The sequence below is a fragment of the Apteryx rowi genome, unplaced genomic scaffold, assembly GCF_003343035.1.
Source record: "Apteryx rowi isolate R43461 unplaced genomic scaffold, aptRow1 scaffold_8, whole genome shotgun sequence".
NCBI lineage: Eukaryota > Metazoa > Chordata > Aves > Apterygiformes > Apterygidae > Apteryx > Apteryx rowi.
The window spans coordinates 4,034,005-4,050,353 of record NW_020451093.1 but is presented as its reverse complement, the minus strand read 5'-3'; the positions used below and the strand labels follow the sequence as shown (position 1 = coordinate 4,050,353).

Here is a 16,349-nt window from a genome sequence, read left to right as displayed (position 1 = left end):
CTCCTTCTCTGGAGATATTCAAAATGCGCCTGGATGCAATCCTGTGCAATGTGCTCTAGGTGACCCTGCTTGAGCAGGGGGGTTGGACTAGATGATCTCCAGAGGTCCCTTCCAACCTCAGTGATTCTGTGATTCTGTGAATATTGGAAAGAACTTGTTTCTACACTATGCAGCTTCCTCTCCTTCGTAGTGAAGGCTCCAAAAGAAAACTCACATGTTAAAAAGGGCTGATAGGAATGAGGACTCATTTAGCAGCATTGATGAAAAGAAGATGCTTTCTTCTAATGGAGCTTCAGTTTCTTGCCCTACATGTCAAATATCCGTTTGAACTGAACCACTCTCAAGAGACTTCATTTCACTTCACTGTTTATTGGATGCAGCATCCATTCTAATCTCATGATAAACTATTCTGGAGAATGAAGCTCTTTATTTATCTAGAGGTCAGAAATAGACAGTGGCAGAACAAACTACAAACATACTCTGAGAGCATTTAAATCATTGACAGTTTCTATTTTTGACCAGCATGCTTTGATAATGGAAAGCCAAATTTTTAGAAAGAGATTCAGTTGTCCATGTACTCTGTCTAAAAAACAAAACCACAATGTAACAAAAACTATACCCTCTTTTTTATGTTCTTTAAAAGAAGTATGACAATCAGAAGATTTCATCTTCTAAACCTGCCCCTTACAGAACTGGCTTTAAAAAAAATCAAAGAAAAGTATCCCTGTCAACTGTTTTCTGAAGTGCTGTGTCCTGATTGTACTATTTATCATTTCACCCCACCCATTAACTTAGCTTACCTATTAATAGGTTATGATAAGAGAATTGAGACAGTATATGGTATTTTACTGAATCTTTTTAATTCATGAATATAAAGTTTCAACTGGATTCTGATGTATGCATAATCCATTAAAGCTATGATAAATTGTATACTTTGATTCCTGAATGGATTTTGTGTCACTGTGGCAACCCACAGATTTAAATAGAAAGAAAAACAAGCATTTACTCATATATCTATACTCAGGATTTACTGTCTACTTGTAATTATTCGATTGCCAAAAAAGGATGACTGCTAGAGGTGTTTTTCATTGGTGGGGAATGTTACAGAAAATCACATCAAGATAATTGTCCCCAATAAATCCTCTTCATGTGTATTAAGGTTTTTACATGCCTATTTATTCAGATTTGAATCTCAGCTATGATCAGAATAAGAGAATACAGGCAGAGAAAAAAGAACATTTATTTTATTTAGAAATACTAGAGTGATATCTTTGACATCTTACATTGATGGCAAAAGCAGCAGCAAGGGTCATAATTTATATGAATAGATATCTTTCCAGAACTCAAGCAAAAGAAAAATAAATAGCTTTATGGCTAGCTTCAGGGTTTCATTCCGAGAGTAGCAGTTTCTCTTTCTGCTGTTTATTCCATCTTCTTCTGTCAGTCTGGTTTGTATTTCTCACTAGAAAGTGTCCTTTAAGATCAGTGGGAATTTTGTTGTTTTCTAAATGTTCCTAAAATTCATGGTGGTCTTTTAAATTTTGTACTGTGGTTCAATCATACGACTCAGAGGCTCAAAGAATATTTACAATCTACCTAAAATAAAAAGCCCTGTTTAATGTGCCTAGGTTTCTGTATATAAAGATGGCAGTATGGGTGTTAATGATTCAAACAAAAAGATGTTTCTTTTACACAGTATGCACACAGATAATGATGAACTCAGAGTTCATTCAGAATTATAATTTCCTTTTTTTTCCAAATGACAAGTATGTTTAAGGTCTATGCTTCCCTATTTAATTACTGTAATCTGGCAGTAAGCATAGGATATGAAAATTAATGTTCTCAATTAATAATGTAAAACTATATTACAGTCCATTCACTTCTTTCTAATTAAAATTAGAGATACATGCCTTTTCCTGAACAGTGCAAAGTTGCTTGAACTCCTCAAAGATGTATGCAAAGCTTAAGGAATCTCTCAAAAGATTCAAGGATAATCACCAGTATTCTGCAGAAAACCAAAAAATGGTAATGACAGGCATTTGACTCCTTAGTCTCAGTGGTGAACAGGTGCAGGGTTACATGTTCATTGCACTGTCAGTACTAGAGATTCCCCCGCACTCCATACTAACCTAAATTGACGTTGTATACCATTTTCTAGTCTATAGCTTATTTTGTCCACCAAAGGAATTAGTTCAGTTCACAGCAGAGTGTGTATAAAATTAACATACTGTAGTTCATACAATTGGGTGATATATATACACGTCTTGCAGTGGGCAGACAAACCCTGCTCTAGCCTTTGGCTATTCTGGGCCAAAGAATCTGGGAGGTTGTTCATGCAATTTATTCTGATATATCCTGTAGTAAAAGAATGTCAGCCAGAAGGGAAAAAAAATCGGTATAATGGACTCAGCTGTACTTGCAGTTTCTGTGGTCTTAATTTCTTGCACTTGAGTTGTTACTTTGGCAAAAGTGAAAATAATGGTACTTCAAGTAATCTTTCCTTGAAGAAAGAGGAACAGGAAGCAATAATCAGCATGGAGAGGGATTCACTTCTGGTTTAAAGACCCCCTTTTCACAATGGGATTCTTCAAATAATGGAAATTGCAAGAGCTTTTCTTGAGGCGTGCTATATTAGGTAGGGAATCAGGCCAAAGTTGCCTATGTAACAGTGCCAAAAATTCAGACTTCTACATGTGATAGCACTTCAACTAATTTCTAAGAAATGTTCTGAACCTCTTCAAAAGATATATGATGGCTATGGCATATCTAAACATACAAGAAGGCAAAACCATTTCAGGTCTAAGAAGCAAGGGGATAGAGTTTCCCATGACCAGGAGACAAGATGTCCTGCGTGGAATTCAGTGCAGGCAGTGGCACTGTGTACAAAGGGAACTTGCTGTAAGTTGTCATCCTTACACTCAGTATCAGCCATCACTTGTCAGTGAACTATGAAACGTTTGAACTGATAACTTAGAGATTTGCCAAACCCATATAAGTCCCGTCCAGGTAAAAAGATGAAGCTGTTTTCATCAAAGAAGAAAAGGTGAAGGTGTCAGGGGTATACTGGTTAAAAATGGCAGACTCGGCTTCTCTGGTTTGCCTTCTCAGCTCCATCAGTAATTAGGTTGGTTCAGTGATAAAAGAGATTATGACGTCTAAATTGACTGATATAGTCGGATTTTCTCCTGTGACATTTATGGTTAGAGTTGTGTACATAAAAAAGGGTAGAATTAATTTTATGTTTACCAAGAGCAAATAGCCAAAGGTTAAAGCATATACAGGAGGATGAGGAACATTCCAAAGCTTTTTCCCCCTTTTGTCCTTTATTTGCTTTTCTTTTTAACAATGCTGATGAGGCATTTCGTGATACTAAAACAATGAGGTAAGAGCGTTACTTTGTGTAATTTTTTTTTTTTTGATTGTATGGTTGCTTATGCTAGGAATACGCAATAAGCCCTCTTACTGTTGTGTTTGTTTTAATATAAAACTGCTTTTTTCATTTCTATTTTGTCAATATATTTTGCCAAAATGAAATGCTAATAATTGACTTAAATGGTGTTATGTATAGAACATCTAAAGATGCATACATTGCATTTTGGATGTGTTCTAGTAACTCCTGTACCCTAAAGACACCAAATGAATACTGGCCTTCCATAAAGACTAAATTAAGCTATATATATCTTACATACTTCTTTAAAATTTAGCACGGCATTGTTTAGAATTTGGAGGTGATTTTTGTTGACTGACGTTCTTTCATTTCCTTAACACTGGTCAGGCCAACTAACGCTCAGCAAGCAGAGCTCATGTACGCAATCCATCTTTATCGTAACTGGTAATAAAGAACCCTCTAGGCTTGACACATTGTCATGACAATTATTCTCAAGGCGTTATATTGTAGTTGTATCTGTCAGCCCATGCAGTATGGAATATTTTAACTGGCAGTCTTCCAAGAGCGAACATTAATCTCAGCATCTCTTCTTACAGTCCCTAATCAAGACATTCCAGGGGTGATTGCACTAACATTGTTTGAAGACTACATCTACTGGACAGATGGGAAAACCAAATCGCTCAGCCGTGCCCACAAAACCTCTGGATCAGACAGACTATCACTGATTAACTCATGGCATACCATAACAGACATCCAGGTGTATCATTCTTATAGGCAGCCCGATGGTAATTATTCTGTCTGTGCTTTCCATACTGCACATGGATGTATTTCACTTAGTAGCCAGTTTCTGACTTGATGGAAGATTGTTTGTTGTGTCTAGTGGTATATTTTTGTTTCTGTTTCATTTTAAATTTCGAAGTTTTCGGATTGGCAGTTCTAAACATAAGCCTGTGATTAATGTTGTAAATACATCTGGTATTAAATAAATGTAATACACCTTGTTCAGTGACGAGATACAAATTTGGCTCTTAAAAATTAACCCAAAAATCTTTGTGGAAACTGACCAGAAGTACAGAATTGTTAAATTACAATATGGTACAAGTTGCCAGTTGTCAAGATAGAAACAGTGTATTACAAAAACATTTAATGTTATTGTTGCAGAGGTAGGAGAGTGTTAATATTACAGAAGAATACTGTTACTTAAATACTTGTTGGACTGAATGTCAGAGAATTCAGGTATTACGATTGTGTCCGATCTCCTGATGTCCATGTGTTTGAATTCGAACTGAAAAAAAACTGACTTAGATTAGCTAATTTGTCGTCCCATTATCAAAAAAAGGTGCTTTTTTTTCCTTTCATTCTTTCAGTGTGTGAATCTACATCCATAGTAATAATTAATTTTTGCGTACAAAAAAGATGAATAATTTAAAGGCAAAGGAAAAGATTGCCTCTTAAGGGGTTTTGGTTTGAGACGTTTCATTGTAAAAATTATTTGTGTAATATATTTTTCTTCCTCTATAAAGCAGATACACTGAGGTATACTGAAATAATAGGCTTTGATTACTAGAAGCTGTCCTAATAGGAAGAAATTGCTTTTTTGTTTTTTTTCTATAAATCAGTGATTAGCTGACAGTTCTGATATTCTTTTTCTGTTCTGTCCACAGTGTCTAAACATCTGTGTGCACTGAACAATGGTGGCTGCAGTCATTTATGCCTTCTAGCCCCTGAGAAGATGCACACTTGCGCCTGTCCCACTAACTTTTACCTTGCTGCAGATAACAAGACCTGCCTATCAAACTGCACTGCCAGTCAGGTAAGCTGGGGAGCGGGGGGGACTAGTTATGTTGTACTGTGTTTTCACCTGCTTTTAAATAATGAATTTTAGCGCTCATGAAATGTGGAAGCATCAGTCAAATGAGCTGAAGACTAGGTAACCCTTGGGTGCGTCTAAGGTTTCTAATGTTTCATCTTGAAGACTGTTAATTGAAAGTAGACTTGCAAAATGCCTTTTTTCCAGAGAATGCAGAATTTGTTCCTATTCAAATGTGGATGTTTCTGTCAGTCATAAGAACAAATAAAGCTACTACACTCATAAAAATTACTTTGAAAATACATGCATATAAAATATGAGACATAAGAATACAAAGCATAGTATATAAAAATGATTTTTGGGTTTTCATGCATGATCAAACTATACATGAACACAGGAAAAGGGACTCAGTCCAGTTACTAGGTAGGGTTGGTAGGGTTGCCTAACAGAATCCACTAACTGAAAGGGGAATGGTAAAAGGTGCAATTATTTAACAATTAGGTCAATTAAAACATTGAATTCTTAATGTGAAGTGGCTTCCCCATTACTTGAAATTAGCATTTGGTGTTTTTCCTGAAGATATAAAGTAGATTAACTAGAACATAGAGATTTCTTTCTTATCAGAGAACCGCTTTGATAAAAGGCTTTGGACTGTTGTACTCAGACAATTAACTTAGGATGTTTGTAAAAGTATAGTTGACTTTTATAATCTGTAATGTTTCTAGTTGTCCAGCTTCACTAAATGTATATTAATGATCCCTTATGACATCCTACATCATGATGCATTTTGTCTGTATTCATTAAGGAAAGGGTTTCACTCCTCATTTTAAAGAAACAGTGGTCATCTTAATTTATCTTTGATGTTTTAAAATGATGTATAATTTCATACAATTAATATTGTTATTTCAGAAATCTTCCCACTGTCTTCCTCTGTTCCCCTTGAGGTAGTGTTTTATGTGATTTTAATTTCTTCATCACATCTTTTCTGTTGAGATTCACTGCTTATTACTTCCCTTTAAGTGATGAACGAGGAAAGAATGTGTAAAACAGAATGAGAAATTTCTTACAGAATCTTCCCCCCCCCCATTTCCAGCTTCTCAAATTTGTCTAGTAAATAACCACAGCACAGCTTTTTTTTTTTTTTTTCCTCAAATTGAAATGTAAACTTACTCCATAGTAAACTAACATGAAGATGCTAACAGCTGATTGATTGAATGGCTCTGCTCCTGTCTAAGTATTTCATTGGTAGTCTGAATTGAAGGATACCATCACATCCTGGATCCTTCAGGAGCAATATTTTACCACTTCTGGATGCCATAGGAGGGAGAGCAAGGTTATATAAAAGAAACTATTTGCAGACAGACTGTTAAAAGTTAAAACAGTAGTTATTAGGTCTCCTCTTCTATTAGGTCTCCTCATCTTCTGATTTTGAAAACTGTTTACTGTTTGATAATACTACAATCCAATGGCATTGGGTGGAGAGATCAGTGCCAAAAATATGCTCTACTGCTTGAAGAAGATTTTTAATGTCTTCTGTTTCTTCAGATGATGCTGTAAAATTATAGCTGCTACTGTGATGTGATCACTCTCTTGACAACGCATCCGTTGGTAACCATTCCTGAAGAAAAGTTGTTAGATGGCTGATATGCTGGTGTCTCAGACTTGACAGACTCTCAGCTGTATTTTGATGGCTAGTCTGAATTAGGAAATTGTTTTTGGTTTACAAAATGCATCAGACTCACGAACACTAGAAGGGCAGGCCATCCAGGGACGTTCCAGAGGCACCCGCGTTGTTCTGACACTTTTACAAAGTGACCAGGTCCCAAATGGGAAAGGGGATGGAGGCATTTTCATGCAGATCAGAACAAGCATCTGCGAGTTAGTACCTAGATCCTGGAAGGAAATGTACAGTGTCAGTTTAACAGCCTGGACTCCCGTACAGCGAACAGAAAGCAGCTGGCATCTTAAAACGATTAAGCAGCAGGAAGCCTCAGCTAGCAAATAGGAAATACTAAGAATGAGAGTTGGCTGAGCTTGTTTGTCTCCTGCTTTAGGAGGCCTTTTGCTGAGCTCCGCTGAGGTACCTGCCTTTGTGAACCAGATAAACAGCCTTAAGCCTATTCCTAAATAATCTCCTAGAGTATGAATATTCAGATAACTTCTCACTTAAAATACTAGCTTAGATACAAGCAAAATCTGGAGCTCCTGTGTTCATATAGTAGAGGTTGATGGCAGTTGACCACATCACGCACTGGTGTCTAAAATGTAGAAGTTTGTTTTTGTAATATGTTTGAGTAGAATAACTGCCTTTCAGACCCAGCCTATCTTACAGCGTGTTCCTCAATGCAATGCAGGAATGATGTAGCTGAATATAATTCTGATCCAGCTACAGGTCTTGATACATAAATGCCACTGAAATCCTGAATTTTCTTGGGAGAAATGATAAAACTGAAGTAATGTGCTAAGTTTAATATGCCTTTTAAATAAAACTTTACTGAATAATCAATGGTTTCAAAAACCTGGAGAAATGAAAAAAGTTATGCTTGTTCACAGAAACTAAAATGTCTTGCCCTTCTAAGCTGATCGGTTTGTGTCCTTTCTGTCCTCATACAGACACCAGGCAGGAAACACGACACTTTTTAAAAGTGCCGATAGTCTGTCCAGATTTTCCTCCCTAACATTAACCACAAAATGAACTTCTGATTTTAGGTTTAGCCCTACAGGACTCCAGCAAACCCCTTCTGCCTTTCATTTTGTTTGTATTCCTTTTTCAGTTAGAATTAAGGTACAGTCTTGCTTTAACTCAGAATAAAGGTGTTGCTGAGCTCTTAGGGGGTTTTTTGGTTTTTGTTTTTTTTTGTTTTTGTTTTGTTTTTTAACAAACACTTTGTTCTTTGGAAAGCTTGGAAGGCCTAGGGTGAGATTTCCTGGTTTAATTCAAACTATATAAGCAATATTGTATACAAGCACAACACCGCATGTTCCTGAGTTCTTAAGCCACTTCTTCTTAACTGCGTGTATTTATCTGGAAAAGTCTGTTTCAACAGGCTGCAAAGACTATTTAAAATTTGACGTGTTTTTTGGGGTGTGATCTTAAAGGATCAAATCATAGAATACAGTAAAATGCAGTAGTTATGCTTGTATCAGTGGAACTATAAATCCATTTAGCGATATCATGGAAACTACAATGAGTTGTATCAGCTGAAGCCTCGTTGGAACACGTCTCCAAAAATCGAATGATGTTTTAAAAAACAGATTTTATAAAATCAACAACCAGTGGTGATTAATAGAACAATGACTTAATCGTTAATTATACTATTCATGTAAAAAAAATGAATTTATATCTAAGCTTTTCTTCCCTCTTTCTTTCCTTTCACAGTTCCGCTGCAAAACTGACAAATGTATTCCATTTTGGTGGAAATGTGACACCGTTGATGACTGTGGAGATGGCTCTGATGAGCCTGAGGAATGCCGTAAGTGTTTTCTGAATTTGAAGCCTAGCTTTTTCAGTTCATATCTAATATAATACTTTGCACATGTTAGGAAGGGTTTTTGTTGAAAGCTTTTGTTTGCAGCAGTGTTTGTTTTCCCTTGGTCTCTGTCAGATTTACAAAGGGTGCAGGCCCTTGTCTATCAACCCGTAGAATATTTTCATTAACTTATCACTGTGTGCTAAGGATCTCTTTAAGATCTTTGGAAAATCACAAGAACATGTTTTTCATGTTTTAAACCTTTACTTGATCCCATTTAAATTTTAGCCTAAGGTTTTTATCTTAGAGTTATATTTTGAGGCTGCCTATTTTTGTATACAAATAAGACAAAATCTGCCAAATTTACTTGGTTTATTTTTATACATTAATAGAAATGTGGTATTCTAATCTCATTATGTTTTATTGCACTTATGCAAGCTCAGCTACACATTATTTAATACAATTTCCTGAATAATAACAACATTCTCCATGTGATCCTACTAAGATTCTATGTAATTTACCCAATCAAAAAATCATTTCAGCATATGATTTTATGTAAATACTAAGTTTTATGGTTTTATAAATATTATCAAAGGCAAGTTTCGAGAGTTAAATCTCACCAATCCAGTATAAACAACTCTATGCAATGAACTGTTTCCATGCATTCTGTGCAACTTTGATGCAGTCTCCTGAACATGGTGCAGATTCAGCCGATTTCTTGAGAGCCTTCTATAGTTTACATAGGTTACTGTAGTATTATCCCATGGAGTTTTAGACAACTTGAAGTCAATTATGATGATGTTTTCAGCATTCCAAAGGATGACTGCAGTGATGGTAGCTGACTGAAAGTTCACTTAGATGTTAGTAAAATACTCTTCTAGTGTACTGGGATCCTAAACAGTCATCACTGTTGATGATGCTGTTTTTCAGTCCCAGTCGCTGTTTCAACATTATTATATTATCTACATAAATCAAAAGACTATTACAGTATTCTTCCCTCAAGCTTATACACACAAAAGTCCCTGTAACACTACTGTGTATTCCACAAGTCCTCCAGTTAAGTAACAATTCATTTGAATTTTGTGTATTGAAATCATCCTTGTTTTTACAATTTTACAATTATTTGTGGGATAGAGGGTTTCTTAAATACTGATTTGAACTGAACCATTTATATCCTTAATAACAAGTCTCTGTTGTGTCCATAGTAAGCATCAACCTGTAGAGGGTTGTACTCTATATCATTCGTAAAATAGAGGAGTTATGCAAATTTAGAATCTCAGAGCTTGAATTTAATTTTGTGGTAATACATTTACATTTTAGTAGCTATTATCTACTCAGGTTGACACTATATAGTCAAATACAATAACTTAAGAAGTGCTTAATTAGTCCACAGAGGAGGAACAACACTACTGACATTTTACCATTCATCTGAGAGTATTGATAGCAGTTTTCTTTCTTTCATCAGCTGAATTCAGATGTCAACCAGGACGTTTTCAGTGTGGAACTGGACTTTGTGCTCTTCCAGCCTTTATATGTGATGGAGAAAATGATTGTGGGGACAATTCTGATGAACTCAACTGTGGTAGGTGATTATATTTAGTAGAGGCTTCAGAAACATGCTAAACTTGATATTTAAATGCCATGGTTTAAATTCTGGCCGAAAACTCATTAATACTTTTATTCTTTTAACTTAAGACACACATGTGTGTCTGTCAGGTCAGTTCAAGTGCACAAAGAATCAGAAGTGTATTCCAATAAATCTGAGATGCAATGGACAGGATGACTGTGGTGATGAAGAAGATGAAAGAGACTGTCGTAAGTTATGTTTAGAGAATTTTGCTCTGAAAGCTGTAGTTGGTTTTAAACAAGGAGCTGAACTCACCTATGTAAAATAATTTGAGGAACATGCCAAACAGTTAATTCAGTGGATTATTTCATGTACAGTACTACATATACAATATAAATTAAAATGTCTTTTATTAACTTCATTTTTTAAAGAAAGAAGAGGGGATGTAAACAAATTAGTTTCAAGCATTTAATTGGGTTTCTGACTTAGGCTAAAATGTCTGTTTTACTCTAACCACCTCATAAATGACTCTCATCTTCTTGAGCTTTTCATCTGCCATGCCTTGTGGCAACACATTTCAGTGTAAAAAGATTGTTTTTCTGCTTCTTTTACTGGAAAGGATGTAGGTCCATAACTCTTTCTGTGTCCCTTTTTTTTGCTGGTGATCCCCCGCCTTTCCTGTGGGGCCTTCTCCATTAATTTGCCTATGTAACTTGATTTCCATTTACTCACCTTTTCTTACATCTTGATTTTTGTAAGTTCACTTTCCCTCCATATTTGTTACAGATGAACTAGAGGAAGTATTTTAAGATTTAGAATAGGAATGTATTGAATAGCTTGTATCTTTTACCATTCTGTAATTAAAATGATGATGGGGTCTTTGGATGTGACTCTTTTCTTCACTCAGTTAATTCTTTGGATCTGCTGCTCATCCAAGGTGCTTATCCCTGTTTTCTGAATTAGCTCTCCTAAGGTCTGCATACGCTGCCTTTCTGCAGAAACATGGCCATCTCCAAGGGAAGGGTTGCTAAGGATACAAAGGCTTTGTTGATTAGTGTGTTTAATGGCCAGCTTTCAAACAGCACAGCAGAGCTGTAGCCTGTGACAGACAGTATTATCTGTTTTCATGTTGCGTTTCTTTAGAAGCAGATTAAGTGGGGTCAGATAAACACCTAGAGAAGATGGGGGAGATTGCTCTTTTCCTTAGGAAGAACTGCACATCCTTACTATACGGGAGGTTCCCAAAACCATGAGATAGAGCTGACAGAAATAAAACAAAGCCACAGCAGCAGAACGTGGAGCACAGCAGTACTCAGGGACTGCGGGGAGATAGGGTCAGGATCAGCGGTGAGGGAGCTGAATACTTCTAGGATTCAGAGAGGACAGTACAGTTTGCTCTGACATAAATGAAGCCTCCAGATTGTCTGAAACTTAGTCATCAGCCTACCTGCACAGTGGTAGGGGGAGAGTTATATACATTTTTTATTTCTGTTCTGTGTTGCCTAGACATTATGAGCTTCTCTCTTAATGAAAGTTAAGTGTGCTAGTTTATATTCTAATCAAATCTAGTGTATGGCTTCTAAAAATTCTTAAGTTTCCTTTGGGTAGTTCACTAGAAGGGAAAGATTTAAGTAAGTCTGCCTCAAAGTTTGGATTGACTTGGGTTCCTGTCACAAGACAAGCAACAGGTTGTTACCTGTCTCTTTCTGGTATCACCAGACTAGGATTCATGAAATACAGTTCTGTCACTGCTTGGTTTTATATTTTATGTCACCTTGAAGAAGTCACATTGCTTTTTTGTACTTTAGGCTTTCCACATGTAAAATTGAGGTAATTATATTGGTCATCTTTGTAACGCACTTTGAAATCCTCTGATAGGCATTCTAGCTGAGTCAGTATTATTTTTAAAAGTATAGTTAGCAACACAGCCAAGTCTAAATGCGTGTTCATTCCAGCATTATATTTATGTATGAAAACCTGACACTGAAAGAAATAATACACCAACTGCTAATGAACCTGAAATCTCTTATTCTTGACAAATCAAATAAGAATGTTCATTTCAAAAAGCAAATGGCTTTTCAACACAGATAGGAAACTTCTTTAAAAATCCTATGGAGTTCAGTGTGTATAATCTATTGCAAGTGGTTAAACCAGGATAACATTCATGTGGGAAGACATTATCAGAAAATAGGTCATATTTCATGTTTTCATGCTATGTTCAGTTCACTGTAGAACAGTTAGGAGGTTCTTGTACATCCACTTATCTCTAAGAGACTTGTAACCATCTGATTGCAAATAACTGGCTCACAGTACAGCACAGATGTGTCCTTTTATTCATCTTACATCTAGGCACTGAGTTATAAGAGTTTAAGAAATGGTAAGATCTGGCCTATATGCTGATTAGGAAGTCAGTACAGAATCATGAGTTCCACTACGTATGTTAGAAATCGCATTCTGTTCTAATAACTTGCCAACAGATTCTTCTTTTAGGGCAGGACCTTTAACTTTCCTCTTAGCCTTTGGGACTGAGTACAGTAGGAAAGAAAGGACCCAAAAGAGTAACTTTTCCTGATAATTGCCTAGGGGAGGTATCCCTGCTGAAAGGCCCTTGATTCTTTCAGCATCCTGGCTGAGAGGAAGGACAGCAGCTGACCTCTCTGCCTGGAAACGAGAGGGAATTCATGGTGCACCGAGGATCTTTCTTGTTGTCAAATAGCTATTCTAAAATTAAAGGAGCTTGAAGGAACAGGATGAAGATTAGCTGCATCTTTGTATCTTTGTCTTACTTTAGGATTCAGTCCAATGCTTGTTCTGTTAAACTGGTAGAGAGAAACCATTTTCCAACTTTTCTCCCCATTCACCCATTACCTATTAAACAGAGACCACAGAATTTAACCAAAACTGGACATAATTTTGATTACTTTCATTAATCAAAATGGTTCTGAGTTGAAAGTCTTAGTCCTTCAAGCTAACTAACTTTCAGAATTGATAACTGATGTTTTTGGAAAGTTAGGGGGGAAAAAAGTCTGAATGCCTTAAAACAAAGTGTTTTGATTGTATTAATGTTAAGTCTGTTTGTTTGTTGTTAAGAGAATATCGCAACAGACACTGTTTTTTAAATTTGGACAGTACTATTATATAGAATATATAAAACAATGTGTAAATAGAAGGCAAAATTATAAACAAAATAAACCTGAATGCTGTTTTCTGACATGTGTTACCTAAATGAAACTAGAAGTCAGAGATACCCTATTTCTGAATTTTGGATCCTTAAAAATTTATTCTTTTACTTTAAAACAAATATTTTGATTATTAGCAGAAATGTCTAGTTTTAATTTGGAATCCTTTTCTTTAAAGCGGAAAACAGTTGTTCTCCAGACCATTTCCAGTGTAAAACTACAAAACACTGCATTTCTAAACTGTGGGTATGTGATGAAGACCCAGATTGTGCTGATGGATCAGATGAAGCTAACTGTGGTGAGTATGACAGCAGTCATATAAATGACAGAGCAATGCAGTTCAGGTTGAAAGGTTAACTGCAAAAACAGATTAAAATCTAGTATTTTCTACACCAGCATCTTTCAAGATGTTTTGTTTGAGCTGAGTTTTTATTTTGGTTTAGTTTTGAATCTCCTACTGTAGCTTGACATTATTTCCTTTTACTATTTTAATAAAAATGATTCCACTTAATATATCTTCTTTCAGTATGTGATAGTACCTATATAATGATAGCCATATCTGGCTCATGAAGTTCTTGTTGAATTGCAGTCTTTATGTGAGTAGAATATACACTTTATATTATGCTACTGCATTATTGGTAGGATCTATAAATGAGTATGTCATCTGGAATATAGTGACATTCCTGATTTTTCTTACAGAATTACCCAGTTTCCATCAAATTATTCTGCATACTTTGTTGCTACTGTAGTTGATAAATAGGAAAAATGTAACAATTTGCTGTAATCTGCTTTATAATTTCACTAGATGTGTATTGCCTTTTTATTTTAGAGATGGAAGATGCACAGTGTAGCAACATCATTTTGTAACTAATGAATTAACCCACCTCACAACAGCTATAGGGCTATGAAATACAGGGAAATTGACTCCAAATCAAGAGCCTTAAGTCCAGCATGAAGTTGATTTAAATTTTATCAGCAGAAACATCTTCAAGGCAGAAGCTGATGTTAGTTGGCACTAGCAGGGCAGAAGGGTCCAGTGCAGATTCCAACTTGACATGACCAACTTTTACTTCTGAGTGAGTGACATGCCATAATATACCACTCCACGAACTCTGCAACCCCACAGAACTTCTCCAAGAGCTTCTGATGCTTACAAAACTTTTGTGCTTAACTCTGACAGTTTGAGAAAGTAGATCGTCAACAGATGAGATCAACGAAATGTTTGCAAAACTGTCAAAGCAAACCCTCAGTTCTCTCAGGTTTTATACAATATCCAGAATGACAGTCTCCTACTCTACTGAGGCAGATTCTTTAGAGCAAAAGTACTAGCTTAGAATCCAAGAATTTCTTTCATTGCTTCTTTGAAGATTCATTTTTGGTTCACAACTGTAACTCTACAATTCTTAGTATATTTCTTATTAACAAAACAGATTACTTGATTATATTTCTACAGAAACAGTTAAAATTCTTTTATTAAGACAGTAGTCATACAAAGTTGAAAACATCTAAGCAGTTTCCACATTCATCTGTCTGGGATATTTTGCTGTATATGCCTAGTATGCTATTCATCAGCAAATCATTGGGGAAAAAAAGATCACACTGCATAGTAGTAGCTTTCTTATTCCTTGGTTTCATTGCTGAAAAGTACTGAGCCAGCTTTTTGGTTGTAAATGAAAGAAAAAATACAAATATTCAATCTGGAAGTGGATTACAGATAACCAAATTCAAAGTAAGTGGATCAGTACTGACATAGTTGGAAAATTACTGGAAATTGATGTCAATACAAAATCTGCGCTCACCAAATGATGAAAACCTTTTGTGGAAATCCCAAGACAGGTCTATAAAAGGAAAGAAGGAAAATTACTCTGAGATGGAAGAGAACAGGAAATACAGGTGCACAAAGTATTCACAGCTCTCAGCATTATTCAGGCACATGTGAATAACAGGTTTGCTGAAACACGTGGGTCTGGACAGGTTTATACTACCACTGGGACAATAGAGTAACAGAACTGTAAGCTACAATCAAGAACAAAACACCGAGAAACATCAAAATTTCCATGGATTCGTTTCAAGCATTTGATACCAGCACTGAAATGAAAACATCAGACCTGTTTAACATGTCTAGGAAGTTGAAACTCTGCCTCAGCACTGGAAATATGAGATCATTGTTTGCATTTCCAAGAAGGGACATCTTTTTTGATCACATAAGCTGGAGAGAAGTTACATTCCAAGAAACCATCTGGTTTGAAGAAACAGTGAATACAAAACTTAGAGGAAAGGAGAGGAACCTATGCCACAGAGACTGTTTCTGTCCTGTTTTGGGCTGTGCTGGGACTACCTCAGCACTGCTCACCTTCTGATCCACTGAACAGCTACTTCCTCCTATACTGGCCCCATCAACTCAATCTCTGAGATGCCATTTCCTTCTTTTGTTCTGGTTTTTCCCCTGCTAATTCAAACAGCATTCCAAGATACAGAGTTTGTGGGGTGATATTTTTGAGTAACCCACACAAGCCCAATTGATATGGCATGAAGACATTTGAAAGAAGGAGGAAAAGAGATATAACTAATACTGACAAGGAAAAAAATGTAATTCACTGTAGTTGATCATTTTAACCATTAGATAGAATAATGCTCAAACTACCCTAGCAATTAGTGTAGAGGTGCAGGGCTTGCAATCCCAATTTAAATATTTCTTTTTAGTCACAATATATGCAACTGGTTATGCTATTTCATATCAAAGACTCACCTTGCCCATTACTCAGTCTCTGGCAGTGAGTAAATCTAGGGAAGAATATGGGACCGAAGCAGACCTGTAACAATTCTTCCCCAGGATACTCTTCCAGCATCTGACAATTTGTGGCTCAGACAACATGAGCCAAATGTGTCTCTGTACTCAAGAAGGCCTGATGGATTTCAGTCTCTCCTAGTATCT

At 36.1% G+C, this 16,349-nt stretch overlaps 1 protein-coding gene across 1 annotated transcript in view; it reads left to right on the top strand.

Annotated features, from left to right (window-relative positions):
- Nucleotides 1-16,349, top strand: part of LRP1B (LDL receptor related protein 1B) — a 572,531-nt gene that overhangs the window by 474,603 nt on the left and 81,579 nt on the right. The window contains exons 61-66 of the mRNA XM_026088976.1: nucleotides 3,985-4,173; nucleotides 5,053-5,201; nucleotides 8,578-8,671; nucleotides 10,134-10,250; nucleotides 10,364-10,483; nucleotides 13,593-13,712. Of these exons, the coding sequence (XP_025944761.1) occupies nucleotides 3,985-4,173; nucleotides 5,053-5,201; nucleotides 8,578-8,671; nucleotides 10,134-10,250; nucleotides 10,364-10,483; nucleotides 13,593-13,712 (789 nt within the window). The remainder of the gene's footprint in view (nucleotides 1-3,984; nucleotides 4,174-5,052; nucleotides 5,202-8,577; nucleotides 8,672-10,133; nucleotides 10,251-10,363; nucleotides 10,484-13,592; nucleotides 13,713-16,349) is intronic.